An 11733-nucleotide genomic window follows, 5' to 3' on the forward strand; every position below is an offset into this window, starting at 1 on the left:
CCATATTTTGATGCTTCTTTGCTTTTTTAAGTGAATAGGCCAAACTGATACATTTTTGTTCTTATAATTATAAATGTTATTTTTCAAATTTTTTTTAAATCTTAATATCGATTGGATGTCTCTTCCATTCCATGTTTTGTTTCTGCCACTGACTGAATACTATTAAATCTTTTGTCTTGATTGTATTTAATAATTGATTCAATAAATTAAAGTCTTTTTTTTTTACTAGCATAATACAAATGTAAATAGAATAGCAAAATTAATTTGATCAGCATATTGCCAAAGTAGTTGCTATACATTCTTCATTTCTGCCAGTATATCATGTTAGTGATTATTTATAATTGTATTAATTTTAACTTTTGTTTTGTAAAGACATTGACGATAATTTTAAATATTTAAGTTGTTAGAGTTTCATAATACAATATGCCACACAAGTTCTGATATTGCAATTTTATTGATCTAGCACTTAATTATATGCAGCTCATTTTGAATAATTACTATTTATTTAAATGAAAATTTATAGTTTTTTTTCCTTCCTTTTCCCATAGCTCCCCTTCACACCCACCTGAAGAAGCATTCCATTGAGTACCTGCAGTTTTCGTTCCGGTGGATGAATAACCTTCTCATGAGAGAACTACCTCTCGCATGCACCATACGCCTCTGGGATACATATCTGGTAATCTCTAAACTTTTGAAAAAATATTTGCATATTGACTGTTACTGGATGATCAGGCACCATTTCATAAAATACACCGAACAAATTCAGTCAATCCAATCGTAATAGAATGAAATTCAGGGGTCTGTCCAGAAATTTTGTGAAAGGTCCGTTTTTGTAAAATTGTGAAAAATTGCTCGTCATTTGTGAATATAAAATAAATGTTCAGTCACATTCTTTCAACCAGGGTCCGCTTTTGTGAATTTGTGCAAATAGGGTCCGTTGTTGCAAAAAAACTTCTTCAAAGAGTTTTTAAATTGTAAAGACATACAAGATTATGCTCAACACTGAAAAATTATAATTCAAAAAATTAAATTTTAAAAAATAAACAGCAATTGCTGCTACTATTTTAGAGATGCAACATGCAAATATTTGGTATTTAGCCTATACTACTGAATGCAGAATATTCATTACGAACGAATAAAGGAAGGAGCTTCTGCCGAAGACAAAACTTAGTTCGTTTGCATTTGTCTTTCTTTTCCCCCCCTTCCTGGGAAGGATTTATTCGATTAACAAAACAATAATGAAGATAAACAAATTTGTGAAGGGTTCCATTGAAAGATAAATTATTTTGTGAAGGGTCCGTTTTTAAGTTAAAATATTTTGTTAAGGGTCCGTTTTTATAAAAAGATATCTTGTGAAGGGTCCGTTAACGCACTCAAATTTCTTCTAAACAGACCCCTGGAATTATTAAAGTATGTTTTCTGAAACTTTGACTAACGCCTAAAGACATTCCTGCTTCGTCTGCTATTTTTTCTTCTTAATCCCATATATAAAAAATTGTGGAGAAATTTCTATAAATTTGCATACAATTGAGGAAACATTTGGAGCAAATTCTGTACAGCACTTCCACTGGTTTAAATAGAAATTAGGAAAATTAATAAACTATACACATAGCTGCCAACTCTTCCGGTTTACCCGGAAGATTTCCTGTTTTTAAAAAATTCTTCCATCTTCCGTTTTTTAATTAATATCTTCCGATTTTTCCACTCTTTGCTTTATAGCGAAAATCTGATACAACAGTGCTACAATTTCAAAATACGTCAGCGCGCTTGAAGAACTAATCCAATTCCCCTGGATCACGTGATCAACGTGTAAGCGGGAACGTAACCTCAGTGAAGAATAGGGAGAAAACTAATTACTCGCAGCCGCAAAATATTTTAGTAAATATTCTAATCTAATGGCATTCGAGTGGATTGTTATGTTTTCATTTGAAGCAGTTTTCTAGGTCTTTCGTACTCTTAATAATGTCGAAAAAAACTTATTACTATCAAAATTTTAAAGACAGTTATTCAAAAGAGTTTGATTTTATTCAGAAGTCGGTAAAAGGGAATGATTTTGCTTTTTGTATTCCATGTCGAACTGATTTCCACATTGCGCACGGTGGACATAGCGATATAGTTTTCCATGTGGGCACATCAAAGCATGTGAGAAATTTTTCAGCCATTGAAAATAACAAAAAGGATCTTTTTGTGACGAATGATAATGATGAAGCAGTGATTAGGGCTGAAAGTTTGTTTACTGCCTTTATAATTGAGCATAATTTGCCAATTAGTTGTGCCGATCATGCTGGACAGTTGTTCAGAAAAATGTTTCCAGACTCGAAAATTGCGAAAAATTATGCATGAGGAAGGACAAAAACATGGGCAATTGTGCGTAAAATTGCATCAAAAAAAAGAAGAAAAGTAATAGAAGCACTTAAAATTAGCCCTTTTACAATTTCTGTAGATGTTAGCAATGATAATGATTCAAAATTATATCCAATTGTTGTTAATTTTTATAATTATCAAGTTAACTCTTCTGAGGCTAAAGTTGAGTGCATTTTGTTGTCTCTACCAGTCTTAATAGGAGACTACTGCTGTAAATATTGGGAATTTAATTTTAAGCAATTTTAGATCACTTCAAATACCGATTGGAAATTGCATCGCCTTAAGTTCTGACAATGCACCTGTGATGGTAGGGCAAAAGGCAGGTGTAATATTGGTATTGCAAAAAGCAAATGAAAATATTGCACTGCTAGGTTGTTGTTGCCATTTGGGGAACTTAACAGCAGAGAAAGGCTCTGTGATGCTTCCTTTTCAGATTGATGAACTTCTCATTGATGTATATTACTATCTTGAGAAAAGCTCTAAAAGAAAAGAGCGACTCAGGGAATTTCAGAAGTTGCATGACACTAAAGGTAATAAAAAATTCTGAAGTCCAAGGTCAGTGATTCATCCTTATCTAACTATAAAATTCCCAAAAAATGTCAGATTGATAGTGCCAAGTGTGTTAATTCTTCAAGAAGTATCTCTCCTGAGTCTTCAAGTAAAAAGCGGAAAGTAGATTAAGTATATGATTTTTAGAAAGGATCTTCCAGCATCCTTTCTCGAGAAGAGAGACTTCTTTATTTTCTCTCTAACGATTTAAATAAAGCTTATTGCTTATTTCTTTTCAATGTTGTCAATTTGTTTGATACACTTAATACCTTTCTGCAATCCAACTCACCTCAAATTCATGTCCTTAGGTCAGTCCTCTTGAGTTTTCTGAAGGATATTCTTGTAAGATTTGTCAAACCTGCTGTTATGCAGGATTGCCAATCTTATTTGGATATCAATTACAATATGCCCTCAAATCAAAAAAATTATCCTGACTTGATTGTAGGGAATTCAGCTTCTGAAATAGTGGGAACACTTCCAGATTGTGATAAAAAGAATTTTTTTAAAGTTGTCAGAAAATATTTCTGCACAATATGTGACTACATGCGTCTAAAATTTCCCTTTCAAAGTGAAATTTTGTTTCATGCAGCCATAGCTGATATTAGAAACATTCAAAATGCTTCATTCACTAGCATAAAGTTTTTCATAGAAAGATATCCTATTATGTTGCAAGTAGCTGATGGGGAAAAACATTTGATAATTGACAAACTGCAGCAGGAGTTTTGTGAAATTCAAATTGGAAAAAAAATAATAGAATCAGTTGAGGAGAAAATGGATAAGTACTGGGCAAGAATAGGAGAAATAAAAAGGGCAACTGGTCAACAAAAATATGAAACACTATCCAAATTCATGTTGTCTGTACTATCTCTCACTCATTCAAATGCTGAAAGTGAATGTGCTTTCAGCCAGGTGAAGAAGACCAGAACTCAATTTTGGTCATCACTTAGTGATGATATGCTTGAAAAAATTATTCAAGCAGATTATTTTTGTAAAGATCAAAAATGTTATAAAATTTCATTTGATGACAAATTTTTAAAAAAGGCAAAAGCATGCACTTATCAATCTTTGAAAAAATAATTATAATACGTGAAAATAATTTATATCAATTTTTTGCTTATCTGTAATTCTATCTATCTCTTATTATAACAAAGTTTTTTTATTTCATTGATTGTAATTTACTTCAAATGTTATTAAATGTTTGTTAAGTTGTTAAAAATTTATTTACCCTGTTTAATTAAATATACAAATTATTTGAGTTATTCTTTTAATTGACCAGTTTCTTTACATTAATGACTTTCTCTCAAGGACCGTGAGTAGACTTGAAATCTTCCTTTTTTTAAAAATCCAATGTTGGCAGCTATGCTATACGTATAATGACCTGAGTCCTATTGCAATATATTGAATACAAAATTGATCTAAATGCATGCTAATGATGTGTTTTAGTTGTTTCTACAACCCAAATTTGTGTTAAGAGATCAAATGTTGTATTCTGGTTTTAAAATCCAAGAAAATCTGTTCTTTGGTTCAATTACAATGAAGAAAATGTAATATATTTTGTTAATCAATTATATACCAGTAGTAAAATAAAATTTCAAAACATATTTAAGAAAATTTTAATTTTTCTTCTTAAATTCAGTTTAGTTTATTTAAAATTAATATGAACTATATATACCTAAGCTTGAATATTTTTATTCTTTAAAACATTATATTTTCTGCGTAAGATTTTTTTTTTCTCCTCAAAAATGTCACATTATTCTTTTACTATTCAACTTTATGTAATTTTGTATGGCAATACAAATTTGTCACTATATCTTTTATAAAAATCATCATTTTAAATAATTTTAGGATCTTTCATCACTGTAATACTATTTTATCTTTTGCAGTCTGAAGCAAATGGTTTTAGCAATTTCCATCTTTATGTGTGTGCAGCATTTCTCATGTACTGGTCACGAGAGTTACTTCAAGAAAAAGATTTCCAGGTCTGTCTTTTTCTTTCATAAAGCATGTTTTTATTTATTTTTGCCACGATTCTTTCTTTTTTTTGCTTAGATTTTGCTTCAGTTCTTGATTTTAATTTTCGTTCAGGTGATAACAAACATTGAAGCTCACAAAAACATGACCACATGTGTTAAAAACCTAAAATTTGTATTAATTCTTAATTTAAATGATTTTAGTTCTTGTCTGAGCTGATAAAAAGGTAACCTTTTCTGAGTCAGAAAATTTAGGTTGAAAACTTTCTTTTTTACGATAGCAACCATAGACATTGCATTTTAAGAAATACAATATGTTAGTTACAAAAAGGTGATTGTTTGAAAAAAGGTAGGTGTTGCTAATATAATTTTAGTCATTTATAGTAATCTGGGAATAATTGTTAGACACTACATCAGAAAAAATTAAAGAAAATAGCTTGATTTTCTGCTAAAATAAAGTGTCTATTTGATCACTTTTTATATGACTTAAATAAAAATTTATCTTAGTTAACCTTGGCACCTATTTTGGTAGTCGTCAAAGACTCTCCACTTCATGGTCTGACATTGTAACAATTAATAATAAACTTCAAGTGCATCTATATTAGATTCTAAACTTGATTCAAATCAGGTTAAGACATTAATGTAATAGTGAAAAAGAAATGTTTATAATTAAATTAAGCGTTTATAATAAAGTTTTAATTTTTCCTACCTTCATGATTAGAGTTTATCAATGTTTAGTAGAATCGGATTGCTTTACATAGAACTCTTACACCTCGCCAATAATATAAGATTAATGTATTTAAAGATAAATTACCTTTTGAACGTCACATAAAGGAGGAAATTTGAAAAAAGTTTTGGGGTATTTTTTTCACAAGTTTAGTTTGAAAGAAACATGAAAAGTGTAAAATAGGTTTAATTATTTATTTGTTATTTCATATCTAGTATTACTAAAATATTATTGTAAAAAAAAAAAATTTCCCTTGGAATCTGACATATTTTTGTAGTGTCTAAAAGTTTGTACTTTGTATACATCAGTTGTAACTGGTAATATAAATGCTAGCATCAGTATGATATTTATAATTGAGATAAATTTTCATAAAATAATTTCTACCTTGCTCTTACCTTTATTCAATAAATTTTAAATGATTATTCAAGACCATGCTTTGCGAAGCAATCCATGAAGAAAAAATAGGAATAGGGTTAGATGAATGAAATAAAGAAATGTACTGTCATAAATATTTGGCAATGAATTCATATAATCAAGCAAGAAACTTTTGAATAAAACATCTGAATAAGCCAATATATATACATTTGAACAATTTTTATTTTTTTGCAATATTTCGTTCATGTCTTGTATTTTGGCATGTTAAAATATGAAGCAAAACAAAATGTTATACCTTATTATCCAATTTTTTGTATTTATCATTATCAAATAAAATAATTTCAAATTATAAAAAGGTAAGATTTCTAATTGTATGCAAACAATACTTTCTTTTAATTTGAGAAAACCAGGCATAAATGATAAGTAGATAAAAATGTAAATATAATATCTAATATTTTGATTGCTCTTCTGAAATTGCTTAGGATAGGATATTATTTTTTTCCGCCCTATCGAATTTAAACAAAAATACATTATATAAATAGTTTGCCAAGCATTTTTATATAAAATATGAATAAAATTTGAAAACTTTGACTTATTTTTAAAACTATGAAAAATTTATTTTACCCTGTACATGTTTATTATTATCCTTAATGTGGAGGGGGGAACCAAAAAAATTTTTACTTTCACTTAAAAATCGGGAACCGGCCCTGCTGGAAATGAAGGCTAATCATACTAGGACTGTAAAATAAAATTACAAAGGAAACTTATGTTGAAATATAACTGCGAGTGAAGTGACTTTAAACATGTTATTACATTACCCATCAACAGTGAATATTAGGAACGCAATCAGGTTTAACTACTTTTACATTGTGAGCCAATAAAGATAGTTAAGACTCCTTATATTTTGTAACCCTTCCTACCTCTTCATTTCATCATGCATTGTAGGTTACAACTAAGATATATTCTTGTAGTTAGAACAACTAGTTTTAAATACAAGCACCTAATTAATTTTTTGAAATCTTTATTTTGTGATAGTTATTTTATAATTCTTGATTTAGTTAGCACATTTGCAGGTGTTAAAATTTTCAGTGTTGGTTAGATTTCAGTTGTGTAATGTTTAATACTGTCCTTCAACACATAGTTGATTATTGACACAAGAAAAATGAGGCATTAAAATGCACCCATCCAAGGTAGCCACTTTACACAAATAGAAAAGTATCACATTTACTAAATGTGTTTCTCCTTTCATAACTTCAACCCCTCATCATTATGTAAAAGTTTTGGTATAATATAATAAAAAGATACTGCATTTTATATGGAGGTTTGTGTATGTTCTCGCTTTGATTCTGTCTTTTTATTATCAAGATTTGTTCTATTAACAGGGTCTCATGTTAACACTACAGAATCTTCCGACCCTCCATTGGGGTGACAATGAGATCAGCGTCCTCTTGGCAGAAGCCTACAGGCTGAAGTACATGTTTGACGACGCGCCTAACCACTTGCAACCACGTGACGACTGATCATATCATGCCCTGTGGAGAAAGGGGAGAGTTAATTTTGTTGTTGTTATTGAAGAGTTTTGCTACTTTATGTTTTTTCTGCGAATCTCTCATTTGTTTTTTTTTTATATATATATATACATATATAAACTGTTGGTGTTGTTTATGTAACCATTTTGTAACATGGAAAACAATACAAAAAAAAAGAAAAAAAATGTATAGAAATTTATATCAGTGCTGTCTTCACTCATGTTATACTTTTTTTCATATATAAAATAATATACATATTGTGATCATGTATAGATGTATATAAAAAAATTATTTAGATCCTTAAGAGTTTTATCTCTTTATTTTTCAGTCCACTGCGATACATTCATGAAATATTTTGGAAGATTTTTATTTTATTTTTTCACTCTAGTATTGCAATTTAGAGTACTAATAATGAAAATTATTATTAGTGAAAAATTAAAAGGTTGAATCAAAAATAAAATTGAAATAGTTAATTCTGGTAATTGTAAAGAGTTATAAAAAAAATTAAAAAAACTTGCTGTGAAATCCTGATAGTATATTTGAAATGTGATTATCTGATGTTGCATCATTAAAATTCAGTACCCTTTGAAAGTCTTTATTTTAGGTTTAAGGTGCTTAAGAGTCCTTATTTTTTCATCATCAGAAAAAATGTGAAAAAATATCTTTTTAAAAAAAAAAATCCCTTTAGTTAAGATAGTTATTAATCAAAGGGGTGATTGAATCACGAGCCAGGTGGGGACACTAAGGGAAAGTATACTAGCTCTTTGTGTTCCCGTTCACCTCCAGAATTAACTTCAGAAGATGAGGTAATCTTTTCAACTTGGAATTTGAAAAGTTGGTGTAGGCAGAAAGCCAGTGGAGAGAAAAGAGAGGAGTTTCCAACTAACCATTTTTACATTATTTTGTAGATTTCATGAGTGATTTTACATTTGGGAAAGTATTATTATTAATTTTGTTAAATTTTCAATTCAAGTTATTAGCTTGTTAGTTAATGTTTGTTACATTTAAGAATTTTATTTATTTTTTTTGTTTTTGCAGCAATTGTTCATTTTTCTTGTTATACACGTTATCTCATTTGTTACTACCAATGAAGCTTTATGGTAAAAATATTTTAAATTTTCTTTTTGTCTTTGATCTTAATTTATACAATAATATTTCTTGTTAATTCGATCATTTTTTACAAATTTAAATGGGTAAATGTGTCTTTCATGATTTGTATAAGGATTGGCTTGAATCGATTGAGGATATTTAAAAAAAGCAAACTCTTGTTGTAAAAATATTGACATCGCTCAAGTGGGAAAAGCAGCATTGAAAGTTCACATGAAGGGCATGTTTCACTAATTTAATTAATCATTTGAGATATTTATTTTGTTTTAAATATTCATCATAAAAAAATGTTTGCTACAAAAGCTCAAATAATATTTTAACTAAAAGGCATGATTTTTGGTCTTACCATCTAAAAAGGTTTGAGAAATAATAAGATTGGTTAAGTTTCAGTATAAAATATTAAAATTTAGAGGTAGCTCAAGCAGCTTGGATTTTAATGTATGTAAAGCAAGTGATTAATGATAACATGCCAGGGGTCTGTCCAGGCCGAATTTACTACCGTTTAGCGGTACCTTCACAAATTCAATTTTAGGAAAAACGGTAGTTTCACAAAATACTTTTTCTTAAAATTTTATTTTTTTGTCCTTAAGAAACGATAAATCTATATTTTTGTGCTGATTTTTTAATATAATTTTTCACAAATTATGTCTAAATTTTCACAAAATAGATACCTTTCATAAAAACCTAAACAGACCCCTGCATGCAAACCAAATTTTAATATTTTCTTACTCAATACTGTTATAAATGGTTTATCACCTTCATGGAACTGGCATCAAAAAAGAAAAAAGACCTTGTTTCCTGGCTCGTAACCCCCAAACATCTCTGGCACCAGAGCACCCGTCCAGGAGGTGCACTCAATATTCGGTGCAACCGCGAGGACCAGACTGCACTTACCAGTGGCCACCTTAAATCCCTTTCTTTCGAGGGTAGTATTAAAATCTACCTAAACTGCCCCAGGTGCCACAACATGCAGACTTCTCCCCAACATATCCTGGACTGTCTTGGTCTGGACAAAAGGGACATTCTTAATAACCCACTTTTGGGGGCCAACTTCCTCCGGGTCATGAATTTCATGGACATTGTTTAGCCCTGCTAATTTTGGGGATAAGGAAGAAGATAAATGGTTTAAACTTAATAAAAAGTAAGTATATTATATTTATTGAAAATCAATGGACATGGGGTCGTTTACCGCTGTCTGGATATACTCGTCCATGCTCTTCAACCACTTGCATAAGGAATCTTAAATTTAGACTCATCATTCGGTAATAATTGAGCTTCCGAATAAGCGCAATACTACGTTCAGTAAAATTATCTATATTTTTCATGGATTTCACAAATTTGGAAGCTTGATGAAAATATTTTCTAACTATCCATACAATTGGACCAACATTAAGGAATTCACATGGAAGTTCCCTTCTATTAAACAATATAGGTGATCTTTTAGTCACAAAATCTTCAAGCTTTCTTTGTAAGATTTAAGTGCAATAGTAGTTCGTTTTTGAGGATTATTTTGACTTCTTTCATAACCTTCAACATAAGTGGTTTCATAAAAACAGGCAAATATAGCTTATATTATAAGATCTGACATGTATCAAAGATGCTTTTATCAGTTTCTGAGATGAAGCTTTGGAAATGCTGGTATTTACAGGGTTGCCACAGGAGACTAAAATGCAACTATTTTCGGCATGAGGCAACTATGACAACTCTTTTTGCCTGAAAAAGGAGACTTTTCTGTACTCCTAGCGATGTTTTTTTTAAAGCATAAATTGGGTGGAAAATTTGCACCCCACAAGATAGTTTCTGAACTTTTTTTTTCTTAAAAAATTTTGAATTGCAAATTTGAGTCTACTTTTTAATTTGTTCAATCTGCACTATTTCATTTCTCGATCGCCTTTTAAATGATTATTGCTACGAAATTCTGCATGATTTTTTAAAAAAACAAAACAATTTTTAATACGATATTAGTGTAAATTTCGAATTTGCGAAATCACTTCTTGTCATATATATATTAACATTTACATAAAAATTATCATATTTGCCACTAACTTGACTGAATGGATCATAGTATGACAATGAGGTCATTAACGAAATTTTAGTCATATTTTTGTTCTTATTTAGACAACTATTTTCCTAGTTTTAGTCTACTAAAAGCAACTATTTTAATAATTTTTTTCTGTGGCAACCCTGTATTTATAGCTGATTAATCTAGATTTTAAGCAGCTCATTATAAGGTGCATTATATAACTACGAGTTGTCTAAGCCTTGACATATATTCGAGCTACAAATATGCTTATGTTCAGTAAGCCCTCTACCCTCTTATTTTATAGTGAGCTTGAATTTGGATTTAAACATCCATATTTTCATACTGCATTTAACTCTCGCTAACTTGTATCAATATCCAATACAACAATAACTCCCTTTATTATGTTTCGTGGTCCCGATGAACTTGCATATGAATTAATGTCATGCTCCTCTAAATATTACGATATTTTCTGATGCAACAAACCCCTGTAAATCGTCCCCCCCCCTCAAATTTTAACCTTATTTTCTCCATTTATTATTGGTTTTCAAATGTAAAAAATCTTATTTTATCCTTTTTTGAGAAGAGAAGACTCACTGCTGACCACCTCCAAAACTTGCATTCTTAAAATTGTCTCCTTTATCTCTTAAGAAGTCACAGATTCTTATCTGATTTCATTTCCTTCATGCTAAAAGCTGATTACGTGTCACAAATGACCACAACATAGCTTTCAACTTATTAAAAACAAAAATAGGAACACAAAGCACGATAAGCCAATCAGGGGAAATAATGACTGGCTTATCGTGCTTTGTGTTCCTATCAGGGGAAATAATGACAAAAAGTCAGTGTGCGGGTGGGTGACCACTTGGATCAGCCTGCGTAGGGACCGAGGGTGTGCGGTATGGGTCCTCGTTAAACTGTTCTACCGTAAAATGCTTGACTTCGCGTGCAGGTCGCCGGGCTACCGAAGCCGGGGGTGCCATCCCCTCTGCAGAGGATCAAAATTGTGATGGCATGTCTTCGGATCATCCTCAGGGATGTTTCCCAGACCGTCGCCAATAGCCCATTGTGCAGCTCTAGTGCGACGTAAAT

At 30.5% G+C, this 11733-nt stretch overlaps 1 protein-coding gene across 1 annotated transcript in view; it reads left to right on the forward strand.

The window, feature by feature from the left end:
• LOC107438715 (TBC1 domain family member 22) overlaps positions 1-7818 on the forward strand; it is a 40561-nt gene extending 32743 nt beyond the window's left edge. The window contains exons 11-13 of the mRNA XM_016051055.4: positions 549-676; positions 4797-4892; positions 7368-7818. Coding sequence (XP_015906541.1) covers positions 549-676; positions 4797-4892; positions 7368-7505 — 362 coding nt within the window. The 3' untranslated portion in view covers positions 7506-7818. The remainder of the gene's footprint in view (positions 1-548; positions 677-4796; positions 4893-7367) is intronic.
• The last annotated feature ends 3915 nt before the right edge of the window (positions 7819-11733 follow it).

This window comes from Parasteatoda tepidariorum, chromosome 6 (genome assembly GCF_043381705.1).
Source record: "Parasteatoda tepidariorum isolate YZ-2023 chromosome 6, CAS_Ptep_4.0, whole genome shotgun sequence".
Lineage (NCBI taxonomy): Eukaryota > Metazoa > Arthropoda > Arachnida > Araneae > Theridiidae > Parasteatoda > Parasteatoda tepidariorum.